The 15,000-nt window shown below is 42.2% G+C and overlaps 2 protein-coding genes across 2 annotated transcripts in view; both read left to right on the top strand.

Moving 5' to 3' along the window:
* Positions 1–15,000, top strand: part of uchl5 (ubiquitin carboxyl-terminal hydrolase L5) — a 1,000,928-nt gene that overhangs the window by 258,524 nt on the left and 727,404 nt on the right. The window lies entirely within an intron of this gene.
* LOC118392926 (BMP/retinoic acid-inducible neural-specific protein 3) overlaps positions 1–15,000 on the top strand; it is a 55,285-nt gene that overhangs the window by 6,656 nt on the left and 33,629 nt on the right. The window contains exon 2 of the mRNA XM_052460599.1: positions 11,297–11,816. Coding sequence (XP_052316559.1) covers positions 11,605–11,816 — 212 coding nt within the window. The 5' untranslated portion in view covers positions 11,297–11,604. The remainder of the gene's footprint in view (positions 1–11,296; positions 11,817–15,000) is intronic.

The following is a 15,000-nucleotide window of genomic DNA, read 5'->3' as shown; positions in this document are numbered from 1 at the left end:
GAATTTTATGACGTCATACCCTTTGTGACCGTTAGACACCCTAAACAAATCCATTACGGCCCGGAGTACTGCATTTTGCCCTTCTCCTAAGTGTGCTGTGCAATCCAAAGTGTCTCTCACTCACGGTTCTGCGCCACGTGATCAGGTCTTTCTCACAGGCTACTTTTCGTCAGCCAACAAGATCAGTAGGCCTACTAAGATCATTCAGCCTGTAGTACAATAGTCAACCAAATTATATTCTGTACCGAGAAATAAATATAAAACATAGTCTGGGACAGTTGTTTGTTCCCAGTTAATTACAACCTTATTCCATTTTTGAATGCAATGTCAATAACGTTTATCTTAAAATGTAGTCAACATTAGGCTATTTCTTCACATTATAAGCTCATCCACATGGTAGTAGGCTATACATGCTGTTCCTGATTACAAAGTGACTGAAATTAATTTTGAATGCCTTTAATTATAAAGGTGCATTTTTTTCTATCGTCCCCTAAAACTCAATCTGTACTCAAAGTGACAGCCAGATTATGTTTTTATATTTAAGTTTTTGTTTGCTTTTGCCACATGACACTATGATTCGAATAAGTTTTGTTTCTTATGCTGGGCATCATTCACAAGTAAGAATATATAATTCACAAGTTCTAATATTGTTACCCGTCAGACTATTCTTAATTTAATCTTGTCTTTCATATTGGTTTTAAATGTTTTTGTTTGGATATAGGATCATTATCATGCACCTTATCCAAACAGGCGCAGCTGAAAAAACAAATGTCATTCTGCACATAAATCGAGAATGGAGGAGTTTTTTATTGGTTTATTTTCACGCTAGCCAAGACTGATGTAAATATAAGCAATGTGCTTAATATTAGGAACATTGAGAAATAAATTTTAGGCCAAGCCTAAGAAAGCTTTGCTTTCCCTCTGTTTTCTGAAAGTTGCATAGCCTATAGACAGTTGTACCGTGAGCTCATGGGCTCTCATGAAGTGTTTGATTAGATTTTTGAATACATTTGCATTGATGTCAGAGTGATTAGAGGGACAATGAAGTGCAGTTGAGTCAATGCTCATTTCAAATTGATTGGGGGCTGGAAGAACAGGGAAACTGTACATTTTCACTACACTGAAATGGTTTGTTTTCCTTTTGCAGTGAACTGTTTCAAACAGAAAGATGATTCAGCCTGTGATGCGTAACACAAATTAGAGTACCGACCATCATAAAGTAGCTTCACATGTTTGTTCAGTTCATTTATTATTCCTTCCAAGTAGTCAATAACTTGCTGTAGTCCATGCTAGCTTACATAGCATCCACTAGCTAACATGCTGCTCTGATTACATAGTGTGTTACACCGCTGCCAGGAAGTCATCTATCGTCCCCTAAAGCATCAATCTGTACTCAAAGTGACAGCCAGATTAGAAATTATATTTAATTCTGTCTACCACCACCTGACACTGTCTGCCACTGTTTCAAACACCCCAACCGAATCTCTCTACCTTCTCATATTGGTTTTTAAATGTTTTTAATGGGATATCTTCTTTATGATGCTTATCCCACCCCCTACTAGTCATTTGCATAACATATAAGCTCTTATTTGTGTGTTTACGTGTAAGACAGTCGACTACAGGCGAGGAGTTGTGGACATGCAGACATAATATCATTTCACAAAGGCTTTGCTTTCCCCCCTGGCACCTGTATGAAAGTTATTGTTGACAGTTGTACCGTGGGAGGGGAGATACTGTATGTGGGTTAATTAGGGCCAAAAACCTTGTTAGTCAGCACTGAGGGGAAGATGTAAAGTTTATCACTTCCTGTTTCCACACTTTGAAGATGCTTTTGGGGATGGCTCGCAGACTAGTTTCAAAGTGCACCAGTTACAAATTGGATCCTGTTGATGAACTTCTAATGAAACTCTTTTAATCAACCCCCACACCTACCACCCTGATCTCCCCCTTCCTCGTCTTCACCCTCCCCCTTCCTTCCATCTCTCCTTCCCTCCCTCCCTCTGCCTTCAAATGTATTCAAGGCTGGGAGATAGCAAAAAGTGAAAGCCATTCCGCACATTAGCATAGTTGCAGTGCCAGCGAAGGCAAGGTGCATCATCTGTATGGCTCCGGTGTCCTAATGGGTATAGTGGCTGAACAGATGTTCTGAGAGACACTGCTCTCTCTCTTCTCCCTCACTCACCCAACACCCACCCACCCACCCACTCTCTCTCTCTCTCTCTCTCTCTCTCTCTCTCTCTCTCTCTCTCTCTCTCTCTCTCTCTCTCTCTCTCTCTCTCTCTCTCTTCTATCTCTCTCCTTATCTCTATCTCTCTCTCTCTCTCTCTCTCTCTCTCTCTCTCTCTCTCTCTCTCTCTCTCTCTCTCTCTCTCTCTCTCTCTCTCTCTCTCTCCCCTCTGTCCCCTCTGAATGCGGCTGGTGGAATGCCTTAGACAGATTAGGTTGGGGAGTTCCCAAATCTCATCAAGCGTACAACAGTACAGTATATCCTCTAAACCGCGGAGTGAGAGAATATCTAACCACTGCGGTAGGGCTGACACTGTGAAGTAGACATGGCACAGTCTCTGGATGTAAGTTAAAATCAAATCAAATCAAATCAAATGTATTTATATAGCCCTTCGTACATCAGCTGGTATCTCAAAGTGCTGTACAGAAACCCAGCCTAAAACCCCAAACAGCAAGCAATGCAGGTGTAGAAGCACGGTGGCTAAAACTCCCTAGAAAGGCCAAAACCTAGGAAGAAACCTAGAGAGGAACCAGGCTATGTGGGGTGGCCAGTCCTCTTCTGGCTGTGCCGGGTGGAGATTATAACAGAACATGGCCAAGATATTTAAATGTTCATAAATGACCAGCATGGTCGAATAATAATAAGGCAGAACAGTTGAAACTGGAGCAGCAGCACGGCCAGGTGGACTGGGGACAGCAAGGAGTCATCATGTCAGGTAGTCCTGGGGCATGGTCCTAGGGCTCAGGTCCTCCGAGAGAGAGAAAGAAAGAGAGAATTAGAGAGAGCATATGTGGGGTGGCCAGTCCTCTTCTGGCTGTGCCGGGTGGAGATTATAACAGAACATGGCCAAGATGTTTAAATGTTCATAAATGACCAGCATGGTCGAATAATAATAAGGCAGAACAGTTGAAACTGGAGCAGCAGCACGGCCAGGTGGACTGGGGACAGCAAGGAGTCATCATGTCAGGTAGTCCTGCGGCATGGTCCTAGGGCTCAGGTCCTCCGAGAGAGAGAAAGAAAGAGAGAAGGAGAGAATTAGAGAAGGCACACTTAGATTCACACAGGACACCGAATAGGACAGGAGAAGTACTCCAGATATAACAAACTGACCCCAGCCCCCCGACACATAAACTACTGCAGCATAAATACTGGAGGCTGAGACAGGAGGGGTCAGGAGACACTGTGGCCCCATCCGAGGACACCCCCGGAAAGGGCCAAACAGGAAGGATATAACCCCACCCACTTTGCCAAAGCACAGCCCCCACACCACTAGAGGGATATCTTCAACCACCAACTTACCATCCTGAGACAAGGCTGAGTATAGCCCACAAAGATCTCTGCCATGGCACAACCCAAGGGGGGGCGCCAACCCAGACAGGATGACCACATCAGTGAATCAACCCACTCAGGTGACGCACCCCTTCCAGGGACGGCATGAGAGGGCCCCAGTAAGCCAGTGACTCAGCCCCTGTAATAGGGTTAGAGGCAGAGAATCCCAGTGGAAAGAGGGGAACCGGCCAGGCAGAGACAGCAGGGGTGGTTTGTTGCTCCAGACCCTTTCCGTTCACCTTCCCACTCCTGGGCCAGACTACACTCAATCATATGACCCACTGAAGAGATGAGTCTTCAGTAAAGACTTAAAGGTTGAGACCGAGTTTGCGTCTCTGACATGGGTAGGCAGACCGTTCCATAAAAATGGAGCTCTATAGGAGAAAGCCCTGCCTCCAGCTGTTTGCTTAGAAATTCTAGGGACAATTAGGAGGCCTGCGTCTTGTGACCGTAGCGTACGTGTAGTTATGTACGGCAGGACCAAATCAGAGAGATAGGTAGGAGCAAGCCCATGTAATGCTTTGTAGGTTAGCAGTAAAACCTTGAAATTAGCCCTTGCTTTGACAGGAAGCCAGTGTAGGGAGGCTAGCACTGGAGTAATATGATCAACTTTTTTGGTTCTAGTCAGGATTCTAGCAGCCGCATTTAGCACTAACTGAAGTTAATTTAGTGCTTTATCTGGGTAGCCGGAAAGTAGAGCATTGCAGTAGTCTAACCTAGAAGTGACAAAAGCATGGATTAATTTTTCTGCATCATTTTTGGACAGAAAGTTTCTGATTTTTGCAATGTTATGTAGATGGAAAAAAGCTGTCCTTGAAATGGTCTTGATATGTTCTTCAAACGAGAGATCAGGGTCCAGAGTAACGCCGAGGTCCTTCACAGTTTTATTTGAGACAACTGTACAACCATTAAGATTAATTGTCAGATTCAACAGAAGAGGAACACCTAAATTTACATTTGATTTGTCAGAGGACAAACCATTCACAGAGACAAACTGATATCTTTCCGACAGATAATATCTAAACCAGGCCAGAACTTGTCCGTGTAGACCAATTTGGGTTTCCAATCTCTCCAAAAGAATGTGGTGATCGATGGTATCAAAAGCAGCACTAAGGTCTAGGAGCACGAGGACAGATGCAGAGCCTCGGTCCGATGCCATTAAAATGTCATTTACCACCTTCACAAGTGCCGTCTCAGTGCTATGATGGGGTCTAAAACCAGACTGAAGCTTTTCGTATACATTGTTTTTCTTCAGGAAGGCAGTGAGTTGCTGCGCAACAGCCTTTTCTAAAAATGTTGAGAGGAATGGAAGATTCGATATAGGCCGAAAAGTTTTTTATATTTTCTGGGTCAAGGTTTGGCTTTTTCAAGAGAGGCTTTATTACTGCCACTTTTAGTGAGTTTGGTACACATCCGGTGGATAGAGAGCCGTTTAAGTGTCTGTCAACAAGACAGGTACATTAGAGACAGACTTTAGACCTTTAGTAGTAATAGTAGTAATAATAGTAGTAGTAGTAGTAGTAGTACACACTCTGACTGAATTGACCAGCAATCATGCCCAGCAGTAAAAAACTATTTTCATTAACAAAATATACAATTCTATATTTGTTTTTTGATAGTTTGAGTTTGCTCAGCATTTATTCTGACAGTTTTAAACAGAACAGGACAACGGGATTTAAAAATAATAATAATACTAGTACAATAATAGTAGAATAATAATAGTAACTACAATACCCTACTAATGTCTTCACTTTATTTGTGCATGCAGCATAGTTTGCTAGTACATAATGCTGTAAGCCTTGAAAAGGGGCCAGGATGGTTGATTCTATAGCTCTTTGACATATTTAGATGTTACATTGAGATGATTGTCCTAAATCTTTGCTAAATAATCAATATTGATTATGATTAAATGCCATTCAATTGACATAATCTCAGAACATTTCTCAAAGAGGTCACATTTGATCTCTTTCCTTTATGTACGCTCTCGTGCCCTCAAACTCAACTCTGGACGTCGAAGCCAGTTACACTGCATTTTTTCATTGTTCCACTTTAATCAGGGTCTGATTTAGACCTGGGACACCAGGTGTGTGTTATTAAAAGGGTATAACAGAAAACCAGCAGGCTCCGGACCTCATAGTGTAAGTTTTGAGCACCCCTGCTCTCGTGTCTATACAGTCACCTGTTGAGGAATGAGGCACTGGTAATTCCAGGACTGGATTCATGTCTTGTGAGATATTGTCAGGTTTTCTGAATAGGTGACTTTAAAGGAATTCCACAATCTTCCACAATGACCTTTGACCTTTTTGGTAACCTACTGAAGATAAGTTGTGTTTTTCCTATGGATCTATGACAGATCACTCTATTCATCTAGAATGGCTGATATTAGGTGTTGCTTAATGAATATAGCCAGCCATTATGCCGGATGGCGGCCATAAAAACAGTACAGAGTTTAAAGCAGATGGGCTTTTATTTATCTGAATTGCCATTTGGTAAAAACTACTTCTGGATCATAATAATGCCAGTTCCAAAATGATATGGTCCCTTTGTGAAATAAACAGAACCTTGTTATATAAATGCAATATAAATGACAGATTACAATCTGTGTATTTTTATTCACTTATGGAAACCTTGTAGGTTGGGTTCCATCACAAATGTTGTTGAATAGAAAGTTTGAATAATGAATGGTGTGTCGGGTGACAAGGCTGAGGTGATTCTGCATCGGTTCGGTCACAGACTGTAGATTGCCAGACAGAATGTGTGTATGTGGAGCACAACCTAAAGTCGGCCACATTAGGGATTTGTGTGTAAGGAAGGTTGTTTATGGTTGAAAGCTAATGCATGTTTTTATTTTGTCAAGGATCAAGTGATGTTTATAACCATGGTGTAGACCTTTCCTACAGTCAATGACCAACAACTCCCTCTTTGGCCTAATTGGTAGAATATCTTTTTAAAAATAATTTCGTAATTAATAAAGATAATTTTTTTTAACACGACAAAAATCCAGTGTTTCTATGTCATACAGTTTTGTTATATTTCAGTCTTCTGTGATGCACAGTACCAGTCAAAAGTTTGGACATACCTATTGATTCAAGGATTTTTCTCTAGTTCAACTGTTTTCTACATTTTAGAATAATAGTGAAGACATCAAAACTATAAAATAACACGTAAGGAATCATGTAGTAACCAAAAAAGTGTTAAACAAATCACACTATATTTATTATTTGAGATTCTTTGAAGTAGCCACCCTTCCCCTTGATGACAGCTTTGTACACTCTTGGCATTCTCTGAAACAAGCTTTACCTGGAATGCTTTTCCAACAGTCTTGAAGGAGTTCCCACATATGCTGAGCACTTGTTGGCTGCTTTTCCTTCACTCTGCGGTCTAACTCATTCCAAACCATCTCAATTGGGTTGAGGTTGGGTGATTGTGGAGGCCAGGTCATCTGATGCAGCACTCCATCAATTTCCTTCTTGATCAAATAGCCCTTACACAGCCTGGAGGTGTGTTGGGTCATTGTCCTGTTGAAAAACACATGATACACCATCCCATCTGGTTTGTGCTATCGCTGCAGAATGCTGTGCTAGCCATGGCGGTTAAATATGCCTTGAATTCTAAATAAATCACTGACTGTGTCACCAGCAAAGCACCCCCACACCATCACACCTCCTCCTCTATGCTTCATGGTGGGAATCACACATGCAGAGATCATCCGTTCACCTACTCTGCTTCTCACAAAGACACACATCTCAAATTTGGACTCATAAGACCAAAAGACAGATTTCCACCAGTTTAATATCCGTTGCTAGTGTTTCTTGGCCCAAGCAAGTCTCTTCTTCTCATTGGTGTCCTTTAGTAGTGTTTTATTTGCAGCAATTTGACTATGAAGACCAGATTCACGCAGTCTCCTCTGAACAGTTGATGAGATGTGATTCCTACTTGAACTCTGTGAAGAATTTATTTGGGATGCAATTTCTGAGGCTGTTAACTCTAATGAACTTATCCTTTACGGCGGTCCTCATGAGAGCCAGTTTCATCATGACTTGATGGTTTTTGCGACTGCACTTGAAGAAACGTTCTTGAAATCTTCCGGATTGACTGACCTTCATGTCTTCAAGTAATGATGGACTGTCATTTCTCTTTGCTTATTTGAGCTGTTCTTTCCATAATATGGTCTTGGTCTTTTACCAAATAGGGCTATGTTCTGTATACCACCCCTACCTTGTCACAACACTACTGATTGGCTCAAATGCGTTAAGAAGGAAATAAATTCCACAAATGAACTTTTAACAAGGCACACCTGTTAATTGAAATGCATTCCAGGTGTCGACCTCATGAAGCTGGTTGAGAGAATGTCAAGATTGTGCAAACCTGTCATCAAGGCAAAAGGTGGCTACTTTGAAGAATTTGTTTAACACTTTTTTGGTTACTACATGATTCCATATGTATTATTTCATAGTTTTGCTGTCTTCACTATTATTCTACAATGTAGACAATTGTACAAATAAAGAAAGACCCTGGAATGATTAGGTTTGTCCAAGCTTTTGACTGGTACTGTATAGAAAAGTGTGACATTGGAATGCAAACTCAAAATGTAATACATTTCAACTTTATATCTGACAAGGTACAGGTGTCTTCTTTTTTTAACCCCTAACCATGTGTGTGAGGTGTATACTTTTACTTCAAAGTATATTTGTGTAAGACTACCAAGAATCTCTCTGTGCGACCCTGATTTAGAACATTGCAGTATTCAGTATGAATAGGTAAAAGAAAATTGATGCCCAATGAAAAAACACTAATCATATGGAATTTAGTTTTGCTGTGAGTGATTGGAGAGCAGCAATTGTCTACATATATACCTTTCGTCATTTAGTAATTACTGACTAACTATAATACAGTGTAAAATTATAACTCTCATTATCTGTATGTTTTCTTTCCTGACACTTAGCAATGCCATCCACTATTGGATAGGTAATTCTACATTCCTTTCTATACTCTGAAAGACCTACACGGCTCATTATGTATTTTATAGCCTTTCTTCTGTACCTTTTCTTCCGTCAATTACACTCTTTTCACCCAGAGAACCCGTCCCCCCGTCTCTTGCCTAACATACACACACCCCCATCACTGGCCTTTGTGTGGTGTCTTCACACCAGCCTGGGTTAAAGATGGCCCACAATGTGTCACGGCTGTTGAAGGAGGAGGACCAAGGTGCAGCGTGGTGAGAGTACATATTCTTTATTTAAGATGACGCCGACAAAAACAATAAACACTACAAACAAACCGTGAAGCTAAAGGCAATGTGCCCTAAACAAAGTCAACTTCCCACAAAGAAAGGAAGGAAAACGGGCTACCTAAGCATGGTTCCCAATCAGAGACCACAATAGACAGCTGTCCCTGATTGAGAACCATACCCGGCCAAAACATAGAAATACAAAAATCATAGATAACAAAACATAGAATGCTCATCCCAAATCACACCCTGACCAAACCAAATAGAGACATAAAAAGGCTCTAAGGTCAGGGCGTGACACAATGTGTACAATCATATTTGAGTTCAGCCACAAGAGCCCTTGTTCTCTCTCCTACTGCTGGTAATAATGAGCGTGCCTTTCACTTCAAAACCACAGCCTAGGCCACGGCAATCTATATGTTATATTCACGCACGGCTTTGCTCGTATCTCAAAGAAAGGCGATTTAATAATGACTTTTGATGAAATGTAAAGTTTGTGTTTTCACATATGCACAAATGTGATCCAGTAATGCCCTTCTCAAGTGGGAATGGTGTGCACCTGATATAATTCAGGCAGATAATAACAACAATCTGGTTAGTCGTGTTGTGGCTGATAATGTGATTATAGACCTGGTGATGTCTGAATCTCTAGACACATATATATTTTTATATACTGGACTTTTACATGAAGCAGGTAGAGAGAATAGAGAAAGAGAATGAGAAGGAGAAGAGGGTAAACTGAGAGAGAGGGAGAGAGAAGGAAAATAATGAGAGAGAGGGAGAGAGTTTTCCTTCCTGCATTAGTGTTTGTTTGGCCCCATGCCTGTGGGGTTATAGGATTAAAGTTGTCTTTAAACATGACCCCTGTCCTCTATTCTGATATTAACAGGATAGACAGTCCCCTCGCTGCAAGCCAAGGTCACTTTTAAACCATGTTTACAGAAACCCATGTAAACCCTAGGCCTATGTGCTGCCTAGAGGTCCAGTAGATAGTGTATTTGTTGCCTAAAAATGGTGTTGATACAACACCACAAAATGAAAATTGTTGTAGCTGGAAAACTATCTCACTGTTTAACATTAACAACAGCAACAAAAACAAAGTTAAAAGGGAATTACTGAGGATTGCCATGGTTGGATAACTTCGTAGCCCCCCTACCTCCCTCGCCATCTCTATCACACTATGTGGAACACCACTGTGCTGAAATGAACTGCGCTCCATTGTTTGCTCCCTGCTGTGTACTCAGATCCAACCCCCCCGCCCCCAACACACACACACACAGACTTGCTTACATAGACACACATGCACGCACTCATGCACACAAGCCCACAAACACACACCTCATCAATATGCATGGCCATGCACGGATGTCTGCACTGAGGAATTAAATGTCATGCAGCAAAACCAGAGCATTTGAATCTGGTGTAATCACAGGAAAAAGCATTGTGAACCAGATAAAACCTGTGTTTGCATCAGTGAGGGATATCCACTTATCTGTGAATTAACACCCAGTCTGCAGTTCATTATGGCCACACACACACACACACACACACACACACACACACACACACACACACACACACACACACACACACACACACACACACACACACACACACACACACACACACACACACACACACACACACACACACACACACACACACACACACACAGAGGGTCAGAAAGAGCAAGGCTTTTGAGTGGCATACAGAATGAATGACAGTGACTCATCTAATAAAACCACCAGCACATTTATTCATGGCAGTCCATATTCTCTCTCTGTGGGGTCAAACATCAGTCATTAACCTCTGTCGCGCTCTCTTTTCCTTTAACTCTCAAACTACCTCACCCTTTCCCTTTCTTTATCACTGTCTCTCTCTCTATCTGCCTCATTCCCACACTCTCCATGCATCTGTTTCTCTCTTTCTTCCTTTCTCTCTCAGACTACCTCACCCTCTCCCTTTCTCTCTCTCCATCTCTCTTTCTTTCTCCCACACTATCTCTCTCTCTCTCGCTCCCTCCATCTTTCTCTCTCCATCTCTCTCTTTCTCCCACTCTCTCACACATCTCCTAGCACCTGCCCCCACGTCTACCCCCCGGCGTCTTGCGGTATTGTTTTGAATAATGATTTCTGAAACCCTCCCACACACATGGTCACATGGCTGAGTTCACTTGACAGATTGTCATCAGAATAAAGTAATGGGATTTTTAAAAAACCAAGCATCTGGTTTGGTCCCAGCTGCAGGGGAGAGATTGACAACCCTTAGGAGGGAGATGTTGAGTAATGGGAGGCTCGGACTAGAGGTGGAATAGAAGTGTAATGTCAAAACAGATGACTAGTGACTTACTCCATAATAGCTAAAGAGATCAGAGTTCTGATTGTTTGATGTGTAAAATACAAAGGCATTTTTTACTTGTCAGTATAGGATCTCTTAAAAGATGAAGGTGCCTGATGATTATAAGAACAGTACATTCTCAAGTGGCAATTATTTACGTCTTTCTCTCCCAGGTGCTCCAGTGGATGTGAGGGAATGCAGATTCCCCGGTCATCCCAGAGGAGGAGTGAGCTCGCGTGTAGGAACCCCTTCCACTACTGATCCCATTCCTCTACCACTCCCCCTCCCTCCACCCACCCCTCTCTCCATCAATCCCTCCCTCCACCCCTCCCTCCCTCCACTTCCCCCTCCCTCCACCCCTCCCTTCTTTCCTCCCTCCACCCTTACCTCCTTCCACCCCTCCCTTCCTTCCTCCCTCCACCCTACCTCCCTCCACCCCTCCCTCACTCCCTCCCTCCTTCCCTCGCTCCCTCAATCTCTGATGGCTCTATGGGGCTTCCTCAGTGTCAGCCTGCACTGCTGGGTCTGGCTCTGGGCCGGGGCCCCTATCTCGACCAGCTTGCCCCACGACCGCCCCGGAGGGCCCCTGGACTGGCTGCTGTCCGACAAGGGCCCCTTCCACCACTCCCAGGAGTACACAGACTTCGTTGAGAGGAACCGGCAGGGCTTCTCCACCCGCTACAAGATATACCGGTGAGTTGCATAGCAGGGCTTGTACATGGGGCAGTGTTTCCCAAACTCAGTCCTCAGGCCCTAACACTACACAGCTTGTTCAAATGATCCAAGCTTGGTGATTAGTTGATTATTTGAAACAGCTGTGTAGTGCTAGGGCAAAAACCAAGGAGTCCCGAGGACTACATTTAGGAAACCCTGACGTAGGGGCGGTTTACAGGTAAACAGGTGAGTCTCATAGCAGTGTTCTCTTCAGAGATATACAGGAGAGTCAGACCACAGGTAGTCTAGATTAGGTATAGGGAGAATCAATAGTTAGATGGACAGATTAGACTGCCTACCAACGTGTTTGTACACCAAAGCAGGCTGAATGTTATATCCACTGTCAAATTGCTAAAGCACGTTCAGTGTCATGTGGCGTTTAAAGTCGTCAAGTAAATACCACTGGAAGGAAAGCCTTGAAAAGAGATGTGAAAAGTTCTCACCTCACCCCATCTAGGATAGTCTAGTAGTGGAAACTTTATTGAATTATTGGAACTGCAAGTAAGTCGACTAAGGTTAAGTAAATAAATGGCCTTCGAGGAGAAGAAGAGGGAAAAACTTACATTTTTTGTGGTTATATCTTAATCCATGCATCTACTCTTGTAGCTGTTTTGTATCTACAGTATTCACCTAGGCACCTACATAGTATAGCTATTGTTGGTAAATAGTACAGTTAAATTATTTGAGTGTATCAAGGTAATTACAAGCAAATGGCCATATGCATATTCTGATATCTGTTCAGGGAAAATATGTTGATTACTGTAATGAAGGGGGAAAAACGTATGATTTGTCATAACGTTGAACACATTTTCACATATTGGCTCGCGATATAAAATTAGTGGAAAGTGTGTCATATATCCTGTCCGTCTTGAGTTGGAAAGGTATTGAACACGGACCGGGAAACCGCAGACGGGACTCTGACATCTATGGGTTTGTGCTGGGTGTTTTATGGGCTAAGGTGATCTGCTTCCCGCGTTAAAGCGTTTTAATATTTCTCCTCCGGCTAGTGCAGGCCCATCACAGCTCTCGGGACTGAGCTTCATTGGCGGTAAGATTAATAGTCTTATCATGTGGCCAAGTGATTAGTGGGCTCTTAATAGTTATTACTCTGCATTATCACACCATCCCCTGAGAGTCTACTGTCAGCTGCAAGGTTGTGTCTGAGGCGCGCTAGATTACAACCAACCCTTGATTAACAGTAATATTATTAAAGCCCTTTCGTTGGCTGGTAGAAGAAATGCTGAGCACTGTATTTTATGTCGACTGTGTTTTTTTCTTTCATAATCCAGGTTCCCATCCAACCTTTTAATGTGAGGAAAGTATATGTCACGACAGGCCTGATGGAAACAGTCGGTAAACCTTCTAAATGTCTACAAAACAAAATACGCTTGACAAGGTGGGATCTTTTTGTGGTTGTAAAATTAATGATGCGCAAATATCGAAGTAAACTTGGAGTCACGCAATGATATGGTGTTGTGTTTTGTGGTCCTACCACTACGACTCCGGAAAGAATGCATTGTATTCGTCTACAGTCGAAATACGTTATGATGAACTTCACAGGGTGGTGAAAGTGCACGGTGACGGGCTTGATGCAACTTTCCAATAAATATCGAGGGTCTTATTCTGTTGACCTAATGCTCGATGCTTAATAATCTTGATTTAGTCCGTAATAGGGATCTCGCAGACAGAATCTGCGCACTGTCTGCGAGCTGTTGGCAAGAGCGCACATGCTACTACCAGAGTGGGGACATTCTTTATAACGCAACATGTTTAGTGATAAGACAACCAGTCTACTTTTTTATCGGTACATAAAAACGCAAAAGTAATTGATGTTATCACGCACAACTTTTTATCGGCAACAAGTCATTTTGATGGAAACCTATTATCTCTGGTGGGAAAATGTGCATATTTTTTATGCAGGTTTTAGAATATCACAAATTGGATGTAAACATAGCACATTACTAATTGGTATTAATCAACCAGACAAAATTTGTGCTGAGATGACAACTGCTAATTGGGACATCATAGACAGATAATCACTTGATTATATTTCTATGGGGGAATATAGGGATAATTCAAGGTAATTTGATCTGTTACAGACTTTGGTCTCTTAACAGTATCTTACAGAAGGACTGCATCAAGTTATACAATGTTCCCTTAAAATCAACAGCTTTAATGGTACAAGGTGACTGCCTACTGGGAACAGATGTCAACTCAATGTCTATTCCACATTGGTTCAAACTAATTCAATTGAAATGACAAGAAAACAACATTGATTCAACCAGTGTGTGCCCAGGAGGAAACTATACTGCAGGTTTTTACAGTAGGGGGAAAGGTGGTAAATTAATCCAGCGTGCCTTTCGTTGTCAAACAGATTGTTAGTGATATATGTTCTCATCCCTCAAACTTCCACAGGTGATCTTAACACATCAACAATGGTTCCCAGTGGCAAAACTACTATCTATAAAAAGATATCACATAGAATATAATCCTGTAGAATTGCTTTGTCAGACAACTTTGGCTTTACTGTGGCATTGTGTGGTGGCCATTTTGTAGTAAAGTGCATGCAGGTGGTACTAATTGTCTCTGTCTCTGTTAATATGAGAAGTTATTGTGGCGTACTCACATGCATGTATCTAATATGTCCACTCTGTTGCCAATTCCCAGTGACAGCGGCATAGCCAAACAGTCCACCACACAGTTTGTTTGTTTAAAATGACCTCTCATATCTGACAATCTATTCCCTATTCCATAACACATCATTTAAAAAGCAAAACAGACATGCAGAGATGGAAAGGGACATTATTTGCTCCTGCAGAGTTTTGGATCTCTGCTAAATTCTCATAATCTTCACTGACAGAGAGAAGATGAATTACCGCAAGTGGGTGCTTCTAGTTACAGTGGCTGTGTGTTACTATGCCATCATTGCAGTAATGAAATTGCACCATCTCATCCCTCTTTCAATTTTCCACCTCTCTTCTTGATTGAATTTGAAATCATTTTAATGGGTCCTCCAACAGGAAATGGAGGCTGTTTTCCTGTGCCAACCGGAAGTGCCTGTGGAATCACTCATTGTTTTGGCGAATGCAACAGCTTTTCCCTCAGTCAACATCCGCTGCACCACCAGTCCTAGGCAACCATTGCCAAGTGACAGTTGCCGTAG

The sequence above is a fragment of the Oncorhynchus keta genome, chromosome 1 (genome assembly GCF_023373465.1).
Source record: "Oncorhynchus keta strain PuntledgeMale-10-30-2019 chromosome 1, Oket_V2, whole genome shotgun sequence".
Classification (NCBI taxonomy): Eukaryota; Metazoa; Chordata; class Actinopteri; order Salmoniformes; family Salmonidae; genus Oncorhynchus; species Oncorhynchus keta.
The sequence above is the reverse complement of the archived record's forward strand: the minus strand, read 5'-3'. Positions and strand labels throughout refer to the sequence as shown.